Genomic DNA, 27,930 nt, shown 5'->3' with positions numbered 1-27,930 from the left:
TTAACTGGATTTTTCACAGTCTGTGTTTAGATATGCAGTAATGAGCCAGAAAATGTTCATCCTAACAGCATTAGCTGCATCAGCATTTGGAGGGAGCACCATAAAAGGAAAAAAAAGCCATTATTAATTTGTAATTTATTTAATGAACTATAAAATAATGCATCATGATCAATCTTGATGGTTGTACATGAATTTCATGTTCAAGATGTTCAAACTAACAATATTCAAAGTAACAGCCACACAAAGTGAAAATCAAAAGGTAAACTGCAGATCAGCTTTTGATGAGCAGTGCAGTGTCATTCTCTTGATCTCAGGTCACATTTGAATTTTTATTTCCACTTACACAAATTGCCAAGTCGCAAGTTTCAGAAGACACACACCAAGGAATATGAATGGGAACTCACACATTAATACGGTTAAATGTATAGATACCATTCAAAATAGTTTTAATCTAAGTGATAGAAAAACTGGGATTCATACAAAAAATAGAGAATAGATTTAGACTCCTGAGGTACTGTATCATGAAAACTTGTAATCCTCAGTACTTTAGAAATACAATGCTTACAGCAGAATATACAATTCATTACAGTAAGACTGTCCAAAACGCACACTGTCAGTCTAGATTTCCGTAAAAGCACAGATGATGAACAATCACCAACATGCTTTCATGTACAGGCCATTGTAAGCCTCCCTTAGTGAGAAGATGAGAATGGTACACACTGTCACAAACAAAAAGGAACTAGTGACACTGCAGACAGCCGATGAGAATGTGGGGATGTGTTTTGAACCAGCTGGTGTAAACACGACTACATATTGCTCCCGCAGATCTACTCCAAATAGCAGACTCCTGCTCTTAAGGAGCACTTCTGAACACACTGTTGTGGACCCCAAAGGGCCAGTGGCTCTTGATGGGTAAAGATGGCCACTGCTTTGTGTTGATGGCACTTCATACCAGCATGTCAAGTAAACTTGTGCAAGTTTACTGCAGTCCAACCCAGTTTGTGTGATCTAGCCATTATCCACTTATCTAATATACAGTGAAGGTACAGTGATGATTAAGTGGCAATGTTGTTATATGCCCTGACAGCAACAAGCTAATGGATGACAGTGAATGGATCAGTTACCTCTTCTGAAGTGCTGAAGTAAAAACTATGAACATTTTTTTTAAATAGTGGACTGGTGTGTAAATAAATAAAAGGGCTTACAATGTGTGAGAAAGAGCACAGTGTATAGCACCTTGGATCAAACCTTGAATACGTGGGACAGTGATGTGCATCTTCTGAACTTGTGGACACTCTTGTGTTACAAAACGCATGGGGGTTGTTGTTGTTTTTCTCTTCCCCCGCCAGCAATGAAGAAGCACATCTGAGATTAGGCAGTAGCACCACTTTTTCATGAGGTCACTTCCCTTGGCAGGGTTCTCACTTCCTCCTCCTGCCACAGTACTTGCCTTGGCATGCTGCGCCCCCTATAGTCAAAGAGGTGAAGTAACTGCACGGAAACATTTTATGTGCTGCACAAACACATTATGTTTCGTGACATGAATCACCAGTTTGTTTCAGGATAGAAAATGAATAGATTTTCAAAGACATTTCAAAGACTTTTCAAAGTTGAAAGGTACATGCACACAGAAATATATATGATACCTCTGTATCCTCCAGCACCCAGAGTACCCTGGAGAGCTGCGTATTTGGCTGCTTTGTCTGTTAAAAAAAGGAGACAATGCATATCAGTGAATAAATAAACCACGACTTCATGACCCACGACTCCAATCCTCTGAATTAAAAGTACAATTCAACGTGTTTTACACGGGTACACCATGTCCTACATTGCTGAGGTGTAAGTGGTGCACTTCCGGCTCCACCCGCTCCAACTCCACCTGCTCCAACTCCACCTGCTCCACCTCCTCCATAGCCTAATGTAGAAGAGAAGTGTTATCAATCAGTTTACTTCTACAGCATTGATGTTCAGGAGCTTCAATCAAATCCTGAAGACAGAGACTTTTAGATGTTTGATATAAATGTCCTACCTGGCTGGAAGCCTTGACCACCAAAAGCACCTGTGCCGTAGCCTGTAGAGTAGGACAGAAGGAGGAATACTCTACATGATTTCAGTCTTTAGGTTCATGCTTTAGACCCGTGTTTAGCACATTTATGTTCAAATGCACTGAGATGTCACTTTAAGTTATGGATACTTTGGGGGTTATTTTGCTAGGCATCTATTTTATTGTGCTATAGTACAATAGTACTATTTAATAGTACTAGTACTACTAGTACAAATGTCCAAACCGCACCTGATTTCCCAGGCTTTCCAGCTCCAGCCCCCAGGCCTGCACCACCTGGATACCTGAAACCTAAAAGCACAAAGCGCACTGTGACAGGTGGAGGCCTCATCTCAACGCAGTCATTGTACCTCCATCTTGGTGAAACAGCACTGAAGGCTGCATGATGTACCTGCACCAGGCCCTGCTTGACCAGCAGCTCCTACTCCTCCCAAACCACCTAGTCCTCCTCCTGCAGGGCCTCCTATTCCTCCTGCACCACCTAGTCCTCCTCCAGGGCCTCCTATTCCTCCTGCACCACCTAGTCCTCCTCCAGGGCCTCCTACTCCTCCCAAACCGCCAAGTCCTACAATAGAAATGAACAGCTCTCTGAAAATAATAATCATTGTATAGCTAAGATCACAATAAAAATTGTGGAGTAAAATTTTTTTGTACCCATTCTTTGCGCAAATCAAAACACTGACACAATGATCTTATGGTATGGAAATGGAAAGTGGTTTTATTATTGTTAATAATAACAATAATTAAATTAAACTAAAATAAATTATAAATGAAACTAATGTATTATTAGATTTTTTCCTACAAAAACTGAATTTATATTTGAGATCATTTGTACTCTAGCAGCTCACATTTTGAAATGCATTTACTTGAAATATTAATATTAAGTAATATCTAAGTAATGTAATAAGCGCCCTGACTTGGAAGTGTTTGGGGATAATGTAATGGTTAGTTGTTAGTATGTTGTTAGTCTGTGTGTCTGCTGTTCTTAAGCATGTGAAATGGATGTATCCAGGGCTTAATTTGAGCCAGGACCTGCCGGAACAGGAATCCGGGAACTCTTTAATTTTGAAGCGTGCGTTCCGGTAACTGACTGCCTCGATCCGGTAACATTTTATGTTGTCCGCTGTTTGTGTTCCGGCATCGTTTGATTTACAAATTAAGCACTGGATGTATCCTAACGTACCCTTTGAACTGCTGCACATATTGATTGAGGTGTAACACACCAAACATTTAAGGAACACCAAGGTAGCTTTAGTTGTGAAATTGTACTTTAATTTGTCCATATTCAAATTCACACAACAAAACGTTTCAAAGTAAATATATTTCTGTACACAGGCAAAGCACGATCACCATGGCGAATGTGTGGGTATTCAAACAATCAGCACCTGATTTCCCAGATTTCCTGGCTCCCGTCGCCAGTCCTGCTCCTGCTGGGTATCCTAAACCTGAAAACAAACACATGGAGCTCTTCTACATCTGATACAGGATGTGGGTCATATGAGTGAGAGGATTTACTGATGCTACACCTGCTGCTGTAGTTATGGTTCTTAGCCCGTGGGTCCCCTTGCTTTGCCCTTGTTTTTTGTGTTTTGTTTTTCCTGCTCTAACATACCTGCTCTAACTCATGGAAGATGTATCAGTTAAGTGATGATTAACTTGATCAAGTGAGTTATGGAAAACACAAAAATGGGCCAGAAAGCATTAATACTGGGAACCTCTGTTTAAACGCTGCTATTGTGAACATTATGAGCAACACCTTCAGTTCAACTTTATCATTATTTATGTAACTGTAAGGACTTTATGTAAGTGTAAAGTAACCTTGAGTAAGTTTACTACAACAAGTATGGTTATTACTGTAATATATGCTTTAATTTTGGATATAGTGTACCTCCACCTAGACCACCCAGTCCACCTCCAACTCCACCAGCTCCTCCAGGGCCAGAGCCCACTCCTCCAGGCACTCCTCCTAAGCCCCCCACCCCAATGCCTCTTCCTGCTCCACCCATTGTTCCAGCAGCTCCATAGCCTGTTATCAGATAAAATAAGCAAATGTTGTACGTGTTCTAACATGTGATGACTGAATCACTGATGACTGAATCACATGTTATGGCAAAATTACAGGTGGCAGAATCACATGTTATGCCTGAGTTATTGATGACAGGATCACACCTAATGACTGAATCACATGTGAATCTTTTGCCTGCCCTACCATTAGGAAGAAATGCTGCCAACAACATACTTTTTGGTGGCTTTCTTGTTCCAGTGCCATATCCAAGACCTGTGTAAATAAATAAGGCAGTAAGCTCTGATGGCATCAGAATTTGAGAACTTGTAACCATCATGGACTACACACAATCACATGATGGTGAATTGTAATTTCCAGTTGTAGTAGCTTTGTATCAGTAGGATTAAATGGTTGACATAAAATGTTCTTCAAAATAGAACAGTACATCGTACACTCATGCCAACTCCAATTCCATTAGACACACCTACACCACCAGGACCACCTGGTCCTGTTCCATAGCCACCAGTGGCATCCCCATAGCCAGCCGGTCCCGTTCCATAACTGCCAGCCCCTGGTCCGTAGCCCCCTGGTCCGTAGCCCCCTGGTCCACCAGTTGAGCTTCCAAGGTTACCAAGCCCACCACCTCCTCCTCCTAAAAGCAACCCTAATGCCCCATACAAGAGGAGATCAAGATGTAAAATTTGCGTTAAACGTGTATGAAACATATTCTTCTCATTCAGAAAAGTGTGATGTACCATCGGAGTTAAATTCATTATTTGATTATGGGTGGGAGTAGGCATAACGATATCTTTACCTTGTTTACTGCCCACTGCAGCTCCACTTGGAAACCTTAAACCTGGAAAAAATTATGAAAGGGTAAGAACCTGGGGACATTCTGAGACAGGCAGGTTCTTGTTTAACTGATGTGGGTCTGACTGAACAAGAAAATATAAGAATATAATAAATATTATATAGAGTCCAGATAAATAGGAAGCTCTATAAACTTAAATATATTAGTTCTGATAAATGATTTTCAGATTCCTTTCTACTTTTTTATGTAATTCAGGAGAAAATTTAAAATGATAATTCGATTTTGAAGAGAACTACAGCATGAAACATACCATTAACTGGCAGGAGGCCACCAGGACCTGCACCATAACCCCCACCATAACCTAGAGTCAGCAAAAACAGAGCCTTCACCAAACTAGCATACATGAGTGGATTTATGTCATTATTTAATGTTAGAGAGAGAACATTGTAAGTAAAGAATTCTTTGGTAATTTTTACTTTTATTTTATATTATTATTATTACTGCAAGTGTTACAGGAAAGTGTGTTTGAATCTAACTATCGCAGACTTGTTATGATAGATTAATGGTTTGTGTACTTTTGCTAGGTTTCTGAGCTCCAGTTCCAACTCCTCCACCTCCAAGCGGGAGGTTGCTACTTGCAGGTAAATAGCCTGCTCCCGTTGTCACTCCAGGCCCTCCTAGTCCACCTGGGCCCCCAGTGCCACCAAAGCCTCCAGCACCCAGGAGGCCCCCTCCACCTGTGACACCATAACCTGAAATATCATGTGGAGAAGGAAAGTGTAAAGGAAAAGAAAAGCATGATCTGGCACAGTAAAATGTGTACTTATTAAAAGGTGCATAATACAAAATGTCAAACAGTTTGAAGATTGATTAACGCGTAATATGTAATAACCTTTGGGAGGTTTAAATGTTCCTGGCTTGGTGCTGGTACCAACTCCACCCGGTCCTGCTCCAACTCCACCAGGTCCTCCGCCAACTCCACCTGGTCCTGCTCCAACTCCACCCGGCCCTCCTCCAACTCCCCCTGGCCCTCCTCCAACTCCACCCGGGCCTCCTCCAACTCCACCCGGCCCTGCTCCAACTCCACCCGGCCCTGCTCCAACTCCACCCGGCCCTCCTCCAACTTCACCCGGGCCTCCTCCAACTCCACCCGGCCCTCCTCCAACTCCCCCTGGCCCTCCTCCAACTCCACCCGGGCCTCCTCCAACTCCACCCGGGCCTCCTCCAACTCCACCCGGCCCTGCTCCAACTCCACCCGGGCCTCCTCCAACTCCACCCGGCCCTCCTCCAACTCCACCCGGGCCTCCTCCAACTCCACCCGGGCCTCCTCCAATCCCACCCTGTCCTGCTCCAACCCCACCCGACCCTCCTCCAACTCCTCCGGGTGCAGTGCTTGTTCCACTAGGCGCTCCACCAATTCCACCTGGACCTCCACCTGCAACTTCTGGTTTTTCCACAATACTGCCTGGAGTATCTCCTCGTCCAGCGACAACACCACCTCCAGCACCTGTGGCGACACACAGCAACAGTGCATACTGTGGTGTCACTCCAGCACATGATCTAAAACAAAGATCTATTTGATACAACCTTGCAAGATGTAGATGAAACTAAACATAGCAGTCTTTACAATTTTATTTGTATGACTAATAAAAAATAGTATCTACGTTTGTTGAAACAGTAGCAAGGGATCATGGGATACCTGGAGGCTTCAGAGGTTTGGCTCCTGGCAGACTATCACCAACTCCAGCTGTGCAAAACCATATATATATGCGCGGAATATATATATGTGCGGAAACCAGTGGAAATCTTTACATCAGTGCTGCCCCCCCAAAAAATACTTTATTCCTACACCAACTCCTGATGAAAAGACCAGGAGTTGAACATCTTCTCTTCCACCTATGGACAGCTGTAGTACCATGCCAGCACCTGCCTGTCTTTGACCAGAGCCACATGTAAACACAACAAGCTAGTAAGAGTGTTCAGCTGGGAAGAATACATGCAAGAAACTGCATGCATTGGATTCCTTTCACCTTCAGAGGGAGCCACAACACCCAGAATACTTTTTTAACATTAACATTTTAACTTTAATATATATAGTGCAGAGGAACATTTACATATTATATATATATATATATATATTATATATATATATATATATATATATATATATATATATATATAATCGGGCATAGCAGCAAATTCTGGGCCCTGTACACTCTCAATGCCAGTAAACGATGAGCAAAATGGGCCCCTCTCCCTACTCTGGCCCTCAGGCCCCCCACTACCATGCCCATGTATATAATATATATACTGTATATACTATACTATACTACAAATGTTTTTTACTATATCATATGGCAGGCAACTAAGCCTGCTAAAGCTGTGTAGTGTCAGTCAACCATACATTGCACCAATTACATATAGATTATTCAGTGTATATAATATATATGTAACTGGTGCAACAAAGATAATGTAAGGTTCACTGACGTTACAGAGCTTTATCAGACTTAGTTTCCAGAGTTCAATGTGGCAGGCATAAATTTACAAAATTTAAGAGGTTATTTATTGCAAGCCATTCTTACCACTGGGTTGAACAACTCCAGCACCAACTGCAGAGAGAGATGGTGCAACCATATAAAATTTTCAATAATTGCTATCTGTGAAGTGGTATATTTAAGTCATAAAATATTTTAATAAATTTAAAAATATATAAATTACTATTTCTTTAGATACTTCAATCTTACTTTCTGGTATCGGCACTCCTGTTCCACCTATTGATGGATAGAAAGAGGTGGGTAAGTGTGCAATTAACTATCATACAGGTTCCCAGTCCACACCCATAGTTTGCACAAAGTCAGTAAACTTTCAGTTACAGACCTGGGAGTGAAGCATCAACATCTGAAACATGGAAAAGAGAAACACATCAACATTTGGTCTAGAAGCTTCCGTACTGTGAATCAAGCTGAACACTGAACATACATAAGCTGTTATTACAATGTCGTTCTTTTCAGATACCATTTCTAGTGGTTTTAAAGCCCGTTATGCTTATATGGATACGGATATGGATTGTATATCATTTTGGCAGTGGCTTTGGGGAAAATAGATGTGGTTTATTGAAACACCTGGGATTTTAGTTCCATTAAGTACTACAATTCCTGCCTTGTCTGGCGAACAGTACAGCAAAGGAAATGGTGATGTTAAATGGCAAAGCGCCATGGGATGAAACACAAAATCTCAGCACATTCAGATTCCTTATTAGGCATGTAGGTTGGTGGAAAACTGACTTGTGATACTATTTCAGCATGTTCCAGTAGTGATGGAAAGCTTTAAAAAATATAAACTTTGTAAAACCTGTGAGCTTTGTAATGTGACGGTTACCCTTCACCGACAGCCTCCAGCAAGCAGCAGTGGCTTTTGCTTACATGGTCTTTTTTAGCTCCATGTGTTTTGTGTTTTAGTTTCCATGCCACACACCCTCACAGGTGTCGTGTACAGCCCTTTAATTATACATATTAAACCCTTTTCTGATGTGACTGAAGTGGCCGGCTATTCAGCTTACATTGGGTCTGTTTCCTTTTCTGTTTGAGCACATATGGGTTGCCTTTTGTTTCATTACATTCTTATTTTGAAACATGTGCCTGCATCCACCTTCTTTCTCATGTCCTTCTCCCGTGACACATTATGCTTCAGTGGATCTTCATCTGATCTGTTCAAGCATAGCTCCTAATGTTACAGGATCGCTATCATTCAAAACCATGTGTACATGTGGGTCGTTAGAGCCATCACTTCAGCCATGAATGAGGACTATGAGGCCTAAAATGTGTCTGCACAGTGCTGCAATGACGTACCTGGTTTTCTGCCAGCTAAGATGGGGATTCCTGTCCCAGCAACACCATCCAATCCATCACCTTCAACAGGCCCACCACTAACTCCTACAATTGAAACAAATATATAGGAAAAATATATAGCACACAAGTAGAACTTCCAAACTCTAACACTAGAAAATGCCAGTCACCTTATCACATATTATAGGCCTTTAAGTTGAAAAGATTAATCTTGGACAATTAGTCTACCTTCACCTGTACCACCTCCAATGGAGCTTCCAGAACCCTCAATTGCTCCTCCTGGTTCTCCTGTGTGATTATCAATTATTTTCAAGTCATTTGTACAGTGGGTATTAGTTGAAGTGGTTGGACACAAAGAAAAAAAAAACTTACCCAGCTTGGGGGCTTTAGTACCACCTGTATACAGAACATAATCCATTCAGCTAATTCAAAAAATGTTAGACAACCCGAAGAGTTTGGTTGAACACTACACTGGACACTACTCATCCAAAGTCTGATTATTAGTCTTATTATTATATTGCATATCAAAATAATTCTACTGAGCATTTAACCAACACATACTCAGAAATACAAGTGTAGAGTGTTTTCAGGTTTGTTGCTAACCTGGTCTTTCTTCAGTGCCATTAGCCCCAGCAGCTGTTCCACCATGCAGCACAACTTAAAGTAGTTGAGGGAGTGAGAGAGAGTGAGTGACACAGAGAATCATAACACTGAAGCATTGCTTCTATCAGTTAATTTTCTTTTATCTTCTTAGCTTTGCAATGCCTTGCCCCTGCAAGGCAGAAGACATGAATTAACTCATAATGGTTGTGTGTTATTGTTTGTATGGACCACAATGTGTAGTTAAGACCAATCAACATGGGAATTACATTAGAGTTAATGTCAAAGAGCAATTATGACCCATGAACAAACCCATCCTCCTTTATTAGAGAGATTACCTCCATCAGCTCCAGGTCTTGCTCCCTGGCCTGTGGTTGTGGTTGGTGCGTCTGGACTCACTGCCCCTCCTAGTGTTCCTCCACCAACACCAGGAACTACTACAGTACATTTAAAATTGTTTTAGGCTTGGCTTCTATTCTGTGAGTCTTCTATGAGACTAATGTAGACAAAGTGTATAAGAAAATACCAGTTTTATCTGCCTTGCTTCCTGTGGATCCCATCCCATCCAGCAAATAAAAACATGACAATTAACAAACATATTTTAATTAATTTAAAATTTTCCAAAATACATAAATTAATGTTTGAAGAATGTTATTGGTTAATATTTATCTGTACCAGCAGTAATTCCAGTCCTTCCTCCTGTGGTTCCAACTCCAACAGCACCAGGTACCAAACCAGCTCCACCTAAAACATTACCGAACCCACCACCTGGTTGACCTGTTAAAGCAGACATATGGTAATTAAATGCAGTTAGCATCTAACCTAAAGTTCTATATAGAGTATTATTTACATAAACCACAGAGCAACCATATAGGGTGGTGCAAATATGCACATATTAAAGAGAAATGCCTTAAGATTATTGGAGATAAGTAAGTGTCACGGTCACAGCTCCGGACCCTTCCCTGTGGGCGTGGTGCTACGTTGTGGTGCTACGTTGTCGTTATGTCCATCTATGTACTTCCGTGGGTGTGGGTTGTCTGTGAGCATGTTCGTAGTCGCACCTGTGCCTTGTCTCAAGATCACGAGGGTACGTGTGAATCACCTATTTAATGTGCGTTCGCACAATGTCTTGTGCTCGTCTTTGTCTAAAGTTTCGTGCCTGCGTGAGTGTCGTATGTTTGTGTTCATCCTCCGCACGGAGCTTCACCGTTCAGATTGTTATTAAATGTTTCATGTGCATCGTCGTGCCTCCTGAGTTTTGTTATAAGGATAATATGAGTTAATGTTATTAAACATCTCTATCCCATCATCCCTCAAACAATGTCTAACCAGTCTTAGAGGTTCTTGTGAAAGGTTTTTACCATATTTGGGAGGCTTTGCCCTGGCTCCATATCCTGAAATTACAATGAAACAGAATCGGACATTAAACTCTCACTCACTAACCCTAAAGCATTCTTTTAGCATTATTACAAAAAGCCCCCTTTGCCCAGTTCTCAGACACCCACCTCCATATCCTCCCATACCTAGCCCTGGCGCACTGCCAGGGAGGGCACCAAAGCCAGCAGATCCAGGTCCAAGCCCCCCTCCAAACCCAGCAGATCCAGGTCCAAGCCCCCCTCCAAACCCAGCTGATCCAGGACCGTACCCACCTCCAAAGCTTCCAGGCACAACTGTTGAGCCAGCCATAAGACAAATTCAACCTATGATAACTCTTTATAAGAATAGACTATTAAACAACAAGGCATCATTTATCCCATAATTTGTGAAACAGATATTGATTTGAAAACAAACTAGTATTTTTAAAGGCAACAAAATCTTATGGTCTTCTGCAGCTGGCTAAAGGATGTTCTGCTCACCACCCTGTCCAGTACGTCCTAGTGCTCCTGTTGCTGTGCCAGGTACTCCCCCCAACTGTCCGCCTGCTCCTGGGACACCTGAAGAGCAACACAGCAGAGCACTTTAACAGGCCTGCACTGACATAGTTGCTGTATTATATTTAAAAAAAACATCAAGGTGTGCAAAAATTGGTGATACTTTCATGCCATTCATGTCCTATGGACTTTTTCAAGCAAAGAACCCAACTACTACATTATCCCTACTGAAAATAATTTATCAAACCAGTAGTTTGAAATAGGCTACCAAATGGATCATTTTATTTATCATGAAAAGCATGTAGAATATACAATATGTAGTCTATTGTATTTACTGCAGTTATCACTTTAAATGATTACCAAATTCAGTTATTGTTCAAGCAAATATTTTGTATTTACTAGCTGTGCACCTAAAGTCCCTATGTTTTTGTCTTTTATCTTTGCACTATGTGTATCATTGCACTAGTAAAGCAGCATGGTAGTGTTTCATTATACACTACAACCCACAATTGATATGAATTCCATCGAATTTAAGGTCTCTAAGCATGGTATTGATCAGTCTTGTCACTGAAAATCCTGTTGTGTTTAGAATCCTTTAATGTATGTTGAAAGACATACCATATTTAGCAGCTTTTGAGCCAGGTCCATATGCAACTAGAAATAAAACATTTTACAATGAAGATTAAATATGTTTATGAAGTAAATGAGACAGGGCAGTTCAATCTAAACAAATTCAACAATGTAACTGATGCTTTGAAATGAATTTGTGAAGCACCTCCAACACCTGTAGGCCCTCCTCTGGTTCCTATTCCTCCAGGTACACTGCCTGCTCCAAGTCCAAACCCAGCACCAGGACCCAACCCAGTGCCTGGACCCAACCCAGCACCAGGACCCAACCCAGTGCCTGGACTATATCCACCAGCAGGTCCAGCCCCAGCTCCAAATCCTGCCCCAAAAACATCAAACCTTAATCTTAAACAACAAAAATGACTTGATGACAAATTTGCACAACCTAACTCATAAGAAATATTTAAAATGCTAAACATACTATTTGGTACTATTTGATGAGAAATATTACAATACTTTTATTAGCTTACTAATACATTTCTTTATGCATTTGATCCACTGGGATATGCAATAAATGTAATTAATAAAACTTCATGTATGTTATATTTGCCATTTTACCTCCAGAGACAGGGCCATAGCCACCTCCGGGTACCAGTCCAGGGACAGCACCACCACCAGGTACTCCTCCTGGACCAAATCCACCTGTTGGTGACGCACCAGCACCAGTTCCACCAGCGGGCACTCCTAGACCTAGTCCACCTCCAACTACTCCTCCAGGCAATCCTGTTCCAGCAGCACCACCTGCTCCACCAAGGAGACCTTTAAGGAGCAAGACATATCATTTACATACCACTGTACAAAAGGAACAGTTTACTTGACTTTTAAATTCTTTCTGAAATTCCACGTCATGTCGCTTTACCGTATTTGCGAGCTTTGGCTGCAGCATATCCTGTAATATAAGAAAACCACATCAGAGTATCCATAGGTTTTCGCTGGAATCTGTTCTACCTCACTACCGCACTTTTGTAGTAACAAGCTATAAGATTCCTTTCATCTTAATTAGGATTACTTCATTACACTCAGTGTTCATTGTGAAGTACCCATCCTAAAAATCTAGATTAAAGATTATTTAGGGCTACTAGTTACCATGTTCACATAACTCGTTATTCGTTTAAGGAAGCATTAATGGTTTCCATTGTACTAAAGAAAGATCAGTAGCCTACCCTGTTCAGTTTCGCAGAATCATTTTATCTTGCATACCAAGTACAACTAAACATACATTTTAATTGATTGGAACAAACAAAGTTTGTAATTAAAAATTCAACAAAAGGTTCATTTACCTCCTGGCCCAAGACCACCACCAAAAGGCACTCCTCCTGGCCCAAGACCACCACCAGGCACTCCTCCAGGGCCAAGACCACCACCAAAAGGCACTCCTCCTGGCCCAAGACCACCTCCAGGCACTCCACCAGGACCAAGACCACCACCAGGCACTCCTCCTGGCCCAAGACCACCACCAGGCACTCCTCCAGGGCCAAGACCACCACCAAAAGGGACTCCACCAGGACCAAGACCACCACCAAGAGGCACTCCTCCTGGCCCAAGACCACCACCAGGCACTCCTCCAGGGCCAAGACCACTGCCTGGGAGACTTCCAACTCCACCCAGACCCCCAGCAGCACCTCCCGTTATAAAGTCAATGTTATTTTCAAGAGTATAAAGGACCATTCTGTCATCATTTATATAATATTTTTGTAAATAGTTTTTTGATAAAATCTTAAAAAACTTTACCATATTTTCGAGCCTTTGCCGCAGATCCATATCCTGTGGAATTTAAGATAATTTGGTAAAAAGAATGTTTGAAAGCTGCTTTTACACTATAAAAATGAATTGTTTTAACTTAGTTACTTAAATTTTCTTGGTTCCCACAGTGATGCCTAACCACATGTTTATGTTCCTTGTGTATGTTTTGGTCATGTTTTTGTTCCAGTGCTTGTTTTGGTAATCCCTGCCTTGATTGTTCCCAGCTGTTTGTAGATTCCCTTTGTTACTCTATTTAACTTCCTGTTTCTTAATGCTCATTACTGGTCATTGTTATCATATTATTCTGTTAGCCTGTTTGATGTTAGAAGTGCTGCTCTGTGTTAGAAGCTTCACACACTAACATGATTGGTGTTTCTTATATTCTTGCCCTGCTTTTGTCTTTATTGTTTCTCGTTTCTTTTGTTCCTTCGTGTTCTTTAGTTTGTTAGTATGTATTCCAGTTCTGTTTCATTATCTGAATCCCCTGATGCAGAATTCTTCTGACTATGATGTGATATAAATGTCCTCAATAAATGTCGTTCATGTCAGCATTTGTGTTTAGCCTCTGATTGGTCAGCCTTATAGTAACAGTAACAGAACATGAACTTATTTCAAGTCCAATTAAGTTAACAACTAATAATTATTTACATTTCAGTAACTTGCTATTACAGTTCACTGATACATACAGTGGGGAAAATAAGTATTTAGTCAGTCACCAATTGTGCAAGTTCTCCAAAACATCACTGCTCTAGAGGAGATCTGCATGGAGGAATGGGCCAACATACCAGCAACAGTGTGTGCCAACCTTGTGAAGACTTACAGAAAACGTTTGACCTCTGTCATTGCCAACAGAGGATATACAACAAAGTATTGAGATGAACTTTTGTTATTGACCAAATACTTATTTTCCACCATTATTTGCAAATAAATTCTTTAAAAGTCAGACAAAATGATTCTCTCAATTTTTTTATTTTTTTTTTCACATTTTGTCTCTCATAGTTGAGGTCTACCTATGATGTCAATTACAGGCCTCTCTCATCTTTTTAAGTGGGAGAACTTGCACAATTGGTGACTGACTAAATACTTATTTTCCCCACTGTACGATCGCATGCCCACATCTTAATGTTGACTCTGAACTTTAGTTCACTTTTGCAGTTCAGAAGACAAAAAAAGGCAATTCTACATGCATATTGTACATCATCTACTGTGAATAAACACATCTAATGGTTGTTCCTGTTCATTAGAGATATAAGATATGTGTATGGGACATATATGTGGTGACTTCTAAAACTACAGTAAGAACATAAATTTGAAATAATCACAAAGCTAAGTCAGTTATGTAATTTTTACAACATTAGGTGGACTGATACCTCCAGTTCCAATAGCAGGAAGTCCTCCACTAGACACACCTCCAACACTTCCACTTGGTAGACCACCTATTCCTCCAGGCAGGCCAGAGAATCCAAGCCCACTCCCAGGTAGACCTCCAGTGCCAAGTCCACTGCCAGGTACTCCTAGAAATCCACCAGCACCACCAAGGCCTCCAAGTTGACATATAAATGAGAATAACAACAATGCATGAACTTATATAGCATAGTTCAATAATGGTACTGGTGGATTGATTTTAGACTAAAAGTACTTAGTACTATAGCATATAGTATAACATAACATTACAGACTTCTCATAAATGAACATAATCTTATCACTGTATGTATAAAAAAATGTATAATTAATATAATAAAGTGATGTGGAAGTGATGTTTACCATATTTTCTTGCTTTGGCTCCAGCATATCCTGAAAAATGTAAAGGAATAATTGACCTCTATACACTTTTCAAATAATCAACTATATAATATTTCACATTGTCAACTTATCATTAAACAAGCTACCTCCAGGACCTGTTCCAGTGCCACCACTGCCAATTCCGCCAGTTCCAAGTCCAGAACTAGGAAGTCCACCAGCTCCAGCTCCACCAATCCCAGATCCAGGAAGTCCACCAGCTCCAGCTCCACCAATCCCAGATCCAGGAAGTCCACCAGCTCCAATTCCACCAATCCCAGATCCAGGAACTCCACTAGCTCCAGCTCCACCAATCCCAGATCCAGGAAGTCCACCAGCTCCAATTCCACCAAACCCAGATCCAGGAAGTCCACCAGCTCCAATTCCACCAACCCCAGATCCAGGAAGTCCACCAGCTCCAGCTCCAGCTCCAGCTCCACCAATCCCAGAGCCAGGAAGTCCACCAGCTCCAAGACCAGGGAACCCACCTGTTCCAATTCCTAAGGCTGAAAGTCCATTAACTCTTTTGTAAAATGAAATTAAGTAATATCTTCAAATTATAAACTTTAATTGCCTAAATTCTGATTTACATTTATGATAACAGACCTTAATAAGTCATTGTTAATATTATTAGTAGTAGTAGGAGGAGGAAGAGGAGGAGGAGGAGTTGTAGTATTGTTAATGACAGCAAAACAACAATGGAACAACAGTGGAAGGTGGAATATAGTACTAACTAAATAAATAGAGGCAAGGGCAGCCATCAATAAATAGGGGCACAAAGTTTTAGACTGCAGGAACCATGGCACTGAATGACCTGCCATACACACATCATCAGCTCTCTGATGCTAGAGAATGTCACACTAAAAGTAAAAAATAAATAAATACAGTAGGCCTATACTGGAAACAGTTTTTTATCGCACTACAATCAGCTGATAGAAGGTCACTAATGACACACAAAAAGCAACCTCTGTGCAGAAGCCAAACTCAGGGTTTGTCGAGCTTATGTTCAGACAGAAAAGCATGTAGTTGTGTGCAAACCCCAATTTTAACCAAAATCGCTGGGAAGGGATTGATCTAGTTCTACAAGTTGAGGATAAGATGGGGTTTGCTGGAGAACGGTGTAGCAGTTTTAAGACCTGTAGATGTATTTTATCACATGAAAGACTATAAGAGATGCCTGATAAACAAGCTTGACGAAGTGAGGCTGGGTTAGAATGATTCAAGAGGAGGAGAGCAGAAAGAAGATGCAAATACACTAAAATGCTTTAATTCTCCTTACCATATTTGAGTGCTTTGGCTCCTGCCCCTGGTGGGAGTAAAAACAGAACATCTGATTGCAAACTCTTAACTGTTGTGACAAGTATGATGTAAAAAAATCAAACTCATAATTTACCTCCAGGATAGACACCACCAGCACCAGGATAAAAGCCACTCCCTCCTGGTACACCTCCAACAGTCCCAGGGATGCCACCTGCTCCAGGTACACCACCAACACCAGGGATGCCACCTGCTCCAGGTACACCACCAACACCAGGGATGCCACCTGCTCCAGGTACAGCACCAACGCCAGGGATGCCACCAGCTCCAGGTACAGCACCAACACCAGGGATGCCACCTGCACCAGGTACTGCACCAACACCAGGGATGCCACCTGCTCCAGGTACAGCACCAACACCAGGGATGCCACCTGCTCCAGGTACAGCACCAACACCAGGGATGCCACCTGCACCAGGTACTGCACCAACACCAGGGATGCCACCTGCACCAGGTACTGCACCAACACCAGGGATGCCACCTGCTCCAGGTACACCACCAACTCCAGGTATACCGCCTACACCAAGTGCACCACCAACACCAGGTATTCCACCAGTTCCTGCTGGAAGAATGAACAACCCTAACAATACCTGAGGCACAATAAGCAATTCTGTCTTTCCTGAGTCTTTCAGCAGGTTCTTTACTTACCATATTTAGCCAATTTAGCTTGAGACTTCACTGAGCCAGCTCCTGGAAACACAATGTATTCAAATAAAGTTCAAAATATAAATAAAGCTCTGCATTTTGAGTATACCTTTCTGTGGGTGGCACACAGTTCTGAAAGAGCATCATTGTATCTTACATCTTATTTGTAATTAGACCCTATTATAAAAGTTTCAAAATGTTGAGGAATTATGATAAACCAAACACATTTCCCATGTGTCATTTCTCTTTGAAAAAAAAAACAAAACAATAACTGAATCTACGTGTATTGGTTTCTTTTGCCCTTTGTACGGTGGATGAGAACAGCAAAAGAAAAACATCAAAATCAAAATCATCAAATTGACCACATACTCTACATTTCAGAAATGTTTGCAAATTCAGAAATGCTGCAAATCCAGTCACAACACAACGAGAGTGGGCCACACACCACAACACAAAACAGTTGTGTTTCAAGTGTTTCTGTACGAAGTGAAAAGAAGTGATTACTACGATTTTTTCACAGGTAAGCTAACTTATATGATGCAGAATGAAAAACAAACTTTAAAGAGCTTTACTAATTCAGTCCTGTTCAACCTAATGAGATACTGTATAACACAACTCTTGTGTCTGGTTAAAAATCTATAGAATGTTATTCCCTTTGTCTCTTACCAGGTTATGTTTAGTGTATTTTGTGGAATCACTTTGAGACATATTGCCTCATTTAGCTTACCGGTGATAAAATCAGTAGTAGTCACTTATTTTTCTCTTGATCGCTGCTTATAAATAGTTTGTAGAGAAATACTTCTGTTGTGTTGTGTTTTTTATAGAGCATTGCTGAAATTTAGCATGCGTGTTGCCATTTTGATTAATATGCTTTGAGTTTTTGCAGTATTTGCCTTTTTCTTTTGCAGTGCGATAGGGCTTCTCAGCCACCGTACATTTGGATCGCAACAGAGGGCATGACTCAACTCCAGATTTTATCTTCAGAGGGGGGTACATGGATATATTAATGGGCAGTTACTGTGAACATTGTAGCATTATGCTGAATATTTGCTGCTTTTATTATTGTATTACCTCCAGACTTTGGTAAAATGAGTGGGTACCCACGAAATACCCCAGGTAACTGTTGTCCAGCAAAGCCTCCCCGACCACCTTTAAAAAAATATAAAAATGATAAAAGACATCACATTTTGTTCTTATGTGAACTGTAAATGTTTTTGGAGTGTTTTTTTATACTCACCACTGGCCCCAAGTGCACCTTGACCACCAGTCTGAGATCCGGTAGCTACACCCGGTAGTACTCCTAAGCCACCAAAACCTACATAGGAGAAGTAAGTCTAAGTATCTGATAATACTATTGTTAAATCTCTGAAATATCATTAAGAATTTTAGGAAAGTACCCACCTTGTCCAGGGACAATACCACCCTGGTGCAACCCAGGGATACCAATACCTAATTGAATAAGATAATAAAACATTAAAGAAACAACAATGTTGTGCATTCATAAGCTATAATGTGATGCAGAATCATGTTACCAGGCACTGGTGCCTTTCCAATCTTGCCAATTTTACGTCCAGTACTTGTTCCACTACCAGGCAATCCAGTTTGTGGCAGAACAGGTGCTAAAAAATCAAAAGATTAGGGTGTCAATAAACACACCCTAACCCTAACCCAACGATTACTTCACACAAAAATAATACAACATAGCACCATATTTTTTGAAGGCTACCTCCGCCAGTGCCAGCACCAGTTCCACCCGGGCCGACTCCTGCTCCACCAGGGCCGAATCCAGCTCCACCGAAACCTATTCCAGCTCCACCGGGGCCGACTCCAGCTCCACCTGGACCGACTCCAGCTCCACCAGGGCTGACTCCAGCTCCACCGGGACCGACTCCAGCTCCACCGGGGCCGACTCCAGCTCCACCGGGACCGACTCCAGCTCCACCGGGACCTATGCCAGCTCCACCCAGGCCGACTCCAGCTCCACCGAGACCTACTCCAGGACTAACGCCTGCACCACCAGGAGCAACCCCAGTTCCACCAGGGCCAACTCCTATTCCACCAGGACCATATCCAGCTCGACCAAGTCCTAAAGTGGATTTATTTTATTACTGATGAGCTTGTTTAGTTATGGTTGCTTACCATCTGTTGTATCTGTTATAAAAGCTACACTATCTTATAAAAGCCTCTTTGATAGCCGTCTAACTTTCCCCGCTATATTCAACTGCCAGCTGAACCCCATGCAAATGTTGCTTTTTACAGCAAACATATGCTTATTAATCAAAGCACTTATGCTTAAGCAATCAAGCACTGAAACTAATCAACCAACCAATTAACCAAACATAAATAAATCAGTGAGCCTAGTCTAAATTTGATATCATTACCTGTTTTAGGTGGTTTCTGCCCAACTCCAGAGTAAACACCTCCAGGAACACCCAAGCTTCCATATCCCCCATAACCACCTGGTGAAAATAACAAGTATAAATCAATTAGAAATAAATATGAATTTATGATTATTTTTTCTGGGAATATGGTCTCACCAGGCTTTCTAAGTTTACCCCCAGCTCCTGTGGAAGGATACAAATGTTGACATTAGGGTGCATTTCCCAATTCAGACTTACAATCTGCAATATTTTCAAAATATTTGCCAAAATTTGCCAGAATGGAGGATCAGTGAGACATCTTCATTCATGTCTAAAATGGAAAAACCAACTTTTGTTCAGTGATTAGAGTTCCTTACCTCCTCCTACTCCTCTGGGCCCAAAGCCTATACCAAGACCTCCTGGTCCAACTCCTCCTGGGCCAACTCCTCCTGGTCCAACTCCTCCTGGGCCAATTCCTCCTGGTCCAACTCCTCCTGGTCCAACTCCTCCTAGGCCAACTCCTCCTGGGCCAACTCCTCCTGGGCCAACTCCTCCTGGACCAAATCCTCCTGGTCCAACTCCTCCTGGTCCAACTCCTCCTGGACCAACTCCTCCTGGACCAACTCCTCCTGGACCAACGCCTCCTGTTCCAACTCCTCCTGGACCTCCTGGACCAACTCCTCCTGGACCAATGCCTCCTGGGCCAATGCCTCCTGGTCCAACTCCTCCTGGGCCAACTCCTCCTGGGCCAACTCCTCCCGAACCAGGACCTCCTAGGCCAAATCCTGGTCTAATTCCTTGGCCAAATCCACCTGGGCCAAGACCACCTAAACCGCTATAACCTACAGAAGGAAATGAAGCCCATGTAAACAACAGTTATTAATCTTCATTTTAATCTTCTTTTTTTTTCTTTCTTCTTTGATATGTTATGTTCTGAACTGAAAACAATGCATCTACCAACCTGGAGGTTTTGGAGGTTTTCCACCAACACCTAAAAATTTCAGCAAATACATGGCAGTTAAATTACAATTAAATTACATTATATATATATGTGTGTGTGTGTGTGTGTGTGTGTGTGTGTGTGTGTGTGTGTGTGTGTGCGCGTGTGTGTGTGTAAGTATATGACTGTAAGGGTGAACACAGAACAACTTTAAAGCCATACTGGACTAATTTGGACAAATATTTTAGATTATCGTTACTTCATCTGTGAAATGTTGTTTCCCATCATTTGCAATTGTTTAATTGTAATTTTAGTGCTGATAGCCTTAACCAATACCTTTCAGTGATGACATTGTATTGATACTTTGTAGCTTGTAAATGGAATTCAAATATGTGATCGTTCAAGCTTTTGAAAACTCCAATCAATCTTTTATTTCGAATTACAACTCACATCCGACATTCAGTTATAGCAAAGTAAATACTTAAAAAACTAAATTGCAACAGTGGTTGGATTTTATACAGAAAATGTATTGAAAATGTCTAGAAAATCAAAAATTTCTAACCTCTTCCAAATCCACCTGTCCCAAGACCTCCAGGACTCAGTCCTCCTGGAACAAGACCTCCAGGACTCAGTCCTCCTGGAACAAGACCTCCAGAACCAAAGCCTCCTGCCCCAAGAGTGCCAGGCCCTCCAAAACCAGGCACTAATCCACCAGCACCTAGGCCCACACCCCGGCCTCCATATCCTGGTAAGCAAAAAATTAACAATAAATGTCCAAAACATAATCATGGAATTCATGTTAAAAGCATTATAATTTCCTAGGACGTTCCCATGTTAATTGATTTGTGTTTGAGACCCTATATTTTGGCTCTGTAAATAACAAATTACTCACATCATTTCTGCAATAAAAAAATTAATAAAATCTTTCCTTACCTGTCTTCCCAGGTTTACCACCAATTCCTGTCAACGTGCAATGAATATAAGTCCTACGATCAGTAACATCATCACGGCAAATAAATGCAAATCTTTATTTCATAAATTATTTTACTAAACTTATCTTCCCTCACCTTGTCCAAAACCTCCAGGTCTTAACCCACTAGTACTGCCTGGAGTAATGCTGCCAAGTCCACCTCCTCCTGGTCCAAGCCCAACTCCTCCTGGTCCAAGCCCAGCTCCTCCTGGTCCAAGCCCAGCTCCTCCTGGTCCAAGTCCACCTACTCCTGGTCCAAGTCCACCTCCTCCTGGTCCAAGCCCAGCTCCTCCTGGTCCAATTCCACCTCCTCCTAGAGCACCGGTTCCAAAGCCACCAGTTCCAAAACCACCAGCGCCAATGCGTTGTCCACCATATCCTGCCCCTGGAATGAAACATACATTCAGCAACCATTATTGTACATTTGTGTCAATATTGCAGAAATTCTTTAAAAAAATTGCAGAATAGCAATGTTCTCTGTCCATAACCTGTATAGTACATATAAATAATATGTATATTAGTAGGGCTGTGTCAAATCTCACCTGTTTTAGGAGGCTTGATAGCAGCTCCTGGATAAACAAAATTTTTTAAATGCAAAAAGAAAATAGAGGGTAAAGCCTTGATGAGCAACAATAAGCAGAGAGAAAGGAAATATTGGACATGACATGTCAGGGACTAAGAGGTCTCATCCTTAAAATCTATCCATAACTATAGTGAACTATAGTAAACACATATTAAAGAATAACATCATCCAAGTAAATAGATCATTGCTAGGTTTTACTCTCCACTAAAGAAAGAGAATAATGTCTGTGCCATGCTGCCCACCAGCCCTGCTATTTCAGACTCAACTTCCCATCATGCTCTGGGAAAACACAAGAAATCAACATCTCCTTAAATGTTTTTGCATCTGTAAAACATGTTTTTGCATTTCTAAGCCTGTTTACACCATTTTCTCATTCTCATTATGAGGTATCGCCTATGGTATTAAAGCATACTGAGCATTTCTATTGACTGCCTTATGTTTGTAACTAACCCCTTTCTAGGCCTCTGTACTGTTGCCTGGTTATTGCTCTTTTGGTTTAGACTATCACCTGGTACAGTTTATGCTTTGAACTAGCATGCACTATAGTTAGCTTTGATCTGGTGTTGACCTGTGCCTGCTGTTCATTTATATTTAGGATAATTCCTGTACATGGTAACTTAAGTAAATCCAGGGAACCTCCTCTGTGAGTGTCTGTGTCCTATGATCACATTACAGTCTGTTTTACTTCTTCTGATTTAGTGTCAGAATGAATTCCTTCAAACACCTCTAGTTTCAAACAAGGCATCATTAATATCCCTTCTTTACATAGAAAATCATTAACTTCAATATTGGCGATAATGGATCATGTAGAGCATACAGATTTCATTGGTTGTTTAAGTGCAATCATAGGTCAATAATAAAACATAGATATGTTTTACCTGGTCCAAGACCTCCAGCACTGGGATCAATTGCTATGCCTCCGGGTCCAAGTCTAATGGGAGCAATGCCTCCAGGTGTGATTCCTCCAGGACCAACTCCTCCAGGACCAGTTCCTCCAATACCAATGCCTCCTGGACTAACACCCCCTGGACCAATGCCTCCTGGACTAACACCCCCTGGACCAATGCCTCCTGGACTAACACCCCCTGGACCAACGCCTCCTGGAGTAATGCTTCCTGGTCTAAGTCCAGTACCCTCTGGACCAACTCCTCCAGATCCAGGGCTTGTACCTACTCCACTAGGTCCAAACCCACCATAACCTGTAATATAGTATTAAGTGTTATTAGATTGACTGATAATGTAGTACAGGCAGTATGCCACAATCTTCTATAAACCTTTATATAATCATGATAAGTTGAAAACCAAAAGCAATAATTATTGCAAATGTATTTGTTACAAACCTGATTTTGGGGGTTTTACATAAGAGCCTATGGAGACAGATAAAATGCCTTAAATGAAAATTGTGACAGTCAAACAGCTCCTATCAAACATTGTTTACTAAAATAAGTTTTCATATATAAAATCTTATGACACAAATATATGACACCATATGAATTTCCACCAACCTGGCCCAATTCCACCAGTACCAACACCTAGACCACCAGTACCAAGACCTCCAGTGGATGGTATACCTGCTCCAAGGCCTACACCATAACCACCTGGACCAAGTCCTCCTGTGCCAAGACCAGGGCCAAAAGCTCCGGTCCCAGTACCAAGTCCCACATCCACACCACCAGGACCTAGAACACATACTCTATAAGTAACTGACTAATTTGGCAAAACCTCTGTTTATTGTGTTTAAATTACAGACAGTATTTTTAATAGAATGTATTAGCCACAAAAGTTAAGTGTCACAAAAGAATGACAAAAGTGTTGGAAATATGAATGTTTTCAATCACTTCTTGACTTCCCTACCTGGTGCTGCTGACTGAATTGGAGAGAAGATATATAATGACATAAATAATAAAGCTAAATATGATTTATTTATCCTAAGACCTGAATTTCATTTGTTATTGTTTTTATAATGCAAATATTTAATTTTTAATGTTTTGTTCAAATCGAATAATTTTTGATTAAAAAAATTACAATGAACATGGCTACCAATTGCAGTTATTTATGTTCAAAACAGGTTTAGTAATAAAGTACAATTAAGCTGCTGACTCAATAAAAAATTAATTTCATGTTTTTTTTTTTTTTTATTCCAACCTGCACCAATGCCAACTCCTGGTCTAGTTCCTAGTCCACCTCCAGGACCAATCCCTCCTGGACCAAATCCAGGACCAAGACCAGTTCCAAATGGACTGACTCCAGCACCTTGTCCAGCTGCAGGTCCAATACCAGTCCCTAGTCCAGCTCCAGCTCCACCTCCTGCAGCTGGTGTGAAGATCCCTTCAATATGAACACAACAGTCATTCAAAGACCCAGAATTGCTTGGTAAATCTTTTGGGCTCATCATAAATGAGTCTAACACAAATGCATAAATGTACTTGAATGGCCAACTTTGTGAACAACCAACAAAGAACGAACGATCTATGGAAATATTTGTTACAGGATCACAACTGCCATGTGCACACTTTATGGGTAATATCAACATCCAGTATTAAACAGCTTAAAATAGCAAAGCTAATAGTAGCTAAAGGTAATAATAGTGAAGTAATTTGAATACAGAATGACCAGTAAAAGAGTAACATTATAGGTTACCTTGTTTACCACAAACTCAACAGCCTTTGGAAAGGGAAGAGTTCCCAGTTACAGTCTACAAGCCCATGAGATTAGTACATAGTTACTAGATATTGAATCAAGCACTGTCCACTAAATCCTGTTCCTGGAGTTCAACCTTCCTGGCTGTATCTAACAGCTACTGCAGCCAGTCGGGCTCTTCAGAAGCCACTGATCAAGAGACAAAGATTGAAGCTACACAGAACACTCTACACAGAACACTCTACACAGAACACACTACACTGAACTCTCTACAGAGAACACTCTACACAGAACACTCTACGGAGAACACTCTACACAGAACACACTACACAGAACACACTACACAGAACACTCTACACAGAACACTCTACAGAGATCACTGGACTAGGGACTCCCTTTTTAAACTTGAATGTGTTAAATATCTTAAATGAGATGAAATGCTTCATTGCTGTTAATGAACTATGTAATTGCTGTGAATGCACTAAGTGGACAGAAAAATCACATCTCCGGGTGTAAATAAAAACAAACAGTTTAACTAAATCATCTCTTTAGATTAATGGAGCACACAAAATATATTGCATTTGTTTAAATTCAGGTTCACAGATACAATTGCTTCCATATTGAACTTGAACACTAGTTAAAATGTATTTAGTTTTGTAATTCTCACACAAACAACAAAGATGTCATGTTAGTTGTATGAACGTATATTAATTAACCAGCAGAGTTTAAAGAAACTGGTAAATAAATAGATGTAAACTAGACAGATTGGACATTTATGGCTTTCTTGCACATCACATCACTACCAGGTTTCCTTCACTGACTTCCTGTAGTTGCCTGCATCAGATTTGAGTCCTGATGCATTCCTACAAAGCCAAAAATGAACCTGCCCCTTCCAACCTGAGATAAATAGTCTCACCGTGCACTGCATTTTTTACTTTTTTTACTTATTAGTTGTAGAGGGAAACACAATTTTTAATCTGTTTGAGGCTGATTCAAAAACCTTATTCTTCAACAGAAAATCCACTTAATAAATGTTATTGCAATAACATATTGCAAATAAAAGTATTACCTTACCACAAGGACATATGTCTGAGTTTAATTTAAGGAGAAAAAATAAACACACAGCCTGATATTACTGTAGAGGCAATTTCTATAACGTAAGCTACTGAAACCCTTTTAGTGGAGGATTCATTTTCAGTACACTGAGAGTGATGACATTGATACTGTGGAACAGGATACTTCTTACCTCCTTGAAGTGAGGGTCTACACAGGACCAGCAGGACAAATCCATACAAGAGCAGCACAGCCATGTCCCTTGGCATCCTGCTCTATAATAGCCCCTTCCACTCCAAACCTGGGGGTTTTATCCCCCCAACAGCTCATCGCAGTACACACCCATGTCTTTAAAAAGGCGGGAAATCAGGGGAGGGGGACGTGGGGGTGGTTTGAACAAACGTAAGTATGATATGGACCACTAAGTAATTATAGGACCCAAGACTGTGTTTTTACACTTGTTTCCTTACCCTGCCTCCCAGGACTCCAAAACAGCATGTCCTGAGGAGAAGGGGAGGGGTGGAGAGAAATTGAGACAGAGAGAGAAAGAGGAAGACAGAAAGAGAGAGGGAGAGAGAGAAAGAGTGTCAGAGAGAGGGAGAGAGGGGAGAGAGAGAGAGTGAGAACAAGAGAGAGAAATAGAGCAAGATGGAAAAAACAGCATCTTAGTCCACTAAAAGAAAATGTCCTGTCTGCCAGATATTCTGACTTGTCTCCAATAGCATGCCATTTTTCTTCAAGCTGTTGCTTAAGAGAAAATTCAAAACAGTTTAGATAAGGGTATTTTGAGGTGGTTATTTTTGTTTCTTTTAATACAGCCATATACACACAAGATATACTGATAGCTACATAAAATTGGTAACTCAATTTGTATCAGCTCAAAGGAGTTTGGCAGGATGCCAGTAATCTAATTTGCTTTCAAAGTGTAATTTCCTGAGAAACACATGAAGTCATATCAGTAATGTATATTTATTGATTATAAATATTGAGTATAACTGATTGTTGAACAAACTGATTTGAGATAAACCTGGATAAAACAACACAAACACCTTCATTTGCTTACCATATTCTTATAGGAGGATTTTTGTGTAAGGTGTCCTTAACAAATTTGTACTTTTACTCATGGTCATTTAGCAGTGGTTCTCTTGTACATGTACATGTAGTTTACATGGTCTCAGATACATCAGATCCATTCAGTATAATTTTCACAATTAGGTTTTCACTCTGGTATCATTGCCAGCTTTGCCAAGACTCCAAGGGGGAATCCTGGACAGAAACCACATTCCTCCCTCCTTCAGTTACGTTTTACATTTTGATTGTCTAGCTCTCCTTGTTTGGGCTGCAAGCCTTTTGCCAAGAGGTCTGCACAAGAGTACAAGTTTTTAGGTTTTGGCAAGAGTGAAGATTAGGTCATCGCCCCACTGATAGACATATTCTGAAATTGAACGTAAGATCACATATTCGCCAGATGTGTGTGTGAGTGTGTGGCTGTCTGAGGACTTCTCACATAAACGCCTGACCACACAAAAGGCAAGTCATTGGGAAACATTACATTATGCATGTTTTATATGTATGCATTCGAAGGCCAATATACTTCAGGAATAAACAGAAACCAGTAACATAACAGCGTCCAAACCATTTACATTATTTTTTTTAAATCACAACACACACACAGCTCGTACTTTGTGCTCAAACAAGTCGTCTATTTTCAGCCCTGGAACCAGATGGTAAGCATCAGCACACCTTATTTGCACTATTACCATGCTGCACTCATCAGACCACAATGTGCTCAAAGCAGAATTCAAATTTCTGAGAAAGTTTTGATTCCTTTTTTTTTTCAGTTGAGCATCTTAGCAGGTTGTGTGAGTGCATATCAAACTGCTTTTATATTTTGAATCTTCACAATATATGCATTGACTATTTACATGTGCTTATCAGTTGCCGTGTAAGATAAATTGCTTTTGGTAAATCACATCATGACAGAATAACCATACCTCCAGTGTTTTTTTAATTATTACCTTATATATGATCACACACCGATGTTCATAAGCAGACAATTTAAAAACAATCTTCAAATTTGAT

The 27,930-nt window shown here is 40.9% G+C and overlaps 1 protein-coding gene across 9 annotated transcripts; it reads right to left on the bottom strand.

The window, feature by feature from the left end:
• Positions 1-118: 118 nt before the first annotated feature.
• On the bottom strand, positions 119-26,266 carry LOC143481835 (uncharacterized). Of its 9 annotated transcripts, none has more exons than XM_076980002.1 (59): positions 26,042-26,265; positions 24,301-24,483; positions 23,661-23,834; positions 23,496-23,522; positions 23,034-23,354; positions 22,115-22,141; positions 21,670-21,957; positions 21,536-21,562; positions 21,165-21,347; positions 20,624-20,653; positions 20,040-20,504; positions 19,840-19,866; positions 19,684-19,761; positions 19,029-19,388; positions 18,835-18,921; positions 18,704-18,751; positions 18,540-18,617; positions 18,374-18,451; positions 17,306-17,347; positions 16,737-17,219; positions 16,623-16,649; positions 15,454-15,849; positions 15,329-15,358; positions 14,935-15,105; positions 13,553-13,585; positions 13,378-13,443; positions 13,102-13,281; positions 12,681-12,710; positions 12,380-12,580; positions 11,970-12,140; positions 11,813-11,848; positions 11,180-11,257; positions 10,829-10,993; positions 10,685-10,717; positions 9,999-10,100; positions 9,850-9,870; positions 9,662-9,760; positions 9,327-9,380; positions 9,096-9,119; positions 8,952-9,011; positions 8,727-8,810; positions 7,756-7,776; positions 7,623-7,649; positions 7,461-7,487; positions 6,578-6,625; positions 5,771-6,385; positions 5,454-5,630; positions 5,189-5,239; positions 4,882-4,923; positions 4,552-4,731; positions 4,302-4,340; positions 3,951-4,088; positions 3,448-3,507; positions 2,454-2,627; positions 2,294-2,353; positions 2,030-2,071; positions 1,829-1,915; positions 1,647-1,703; positions 119-1,468 (listed from the first exon to the last, which is right to left on the bottom strand). In XM_076980002.1, exons 1-59 carry the CDS (start codon positions 26,115-26,117, stop codon positions 1,422-1,424), a joined length of 7,035 nt encoding a protein of 2,344 aa, XP_076836117.1. In that variant the 5' UTR covers positions 26,118-26,265; the 3' UTR covers positions 119-1,421. The 9 variants fall into 9 exon arrangements, with proteins under 9 accessions (XP_076836117.1, XP_076836114.1, XP_076836113.1 ...); XM_076979999.1 differs by having other exon boundaries at positions 13,102-13,443; positions 21,165-21,221; positions 21,252-21,347; XM_076979998.1 differs by having other exon boundaries at positions 13,102-13,443; positions 23,034-23,192; positions 23,223-23,354.
• Positions 26,267-27,930: the final 1,664 nt, after the last annotated feature.

Source organism: Brachyhypopomus gauderio, chromosome 18 (assembly GCF_052324685.1).
Source record: "Brachyhypopomus gauderio isolate BG-103 chromosome 18, BGAUD_0.2, whole genome shotgun sequence".
In the NCBI taxonomy this organism is placed as follows: Eukaryota; Metazoa; Chordata; class Actinopteri; order Gymnotiformes; family Hypopomidae; genus Brachyhypopomus; species Brachyhypopomus gauderio.
This window is presented reverse-complemented; position numbering and strand designations above follow the sequence as displayed.

Coding starts and splice junctions, on each gene's coding strand:
- LOC143481835 (XM_076979994.1), bottom strand. CDS start 26,117: ATGCCAAGGGACATGGCTGTGCTGCTCTTGTATGGATTTGTCCTGCTG. Junction 19,867..20,039: donor GCCCAGAGGAGTAGGAGGAG/GTAAGGAACTCT, acceptor ATCCTTCCACAG/GAGCTGGGGGTAAACTTAGA. Junction 10,718..10,828: donor AGGTATGGGAGGATATGGAG/GTGGGTGTCTGA, acceptor TTGTAATTTCAG/GATATGGAGCCAGGGCAAAG.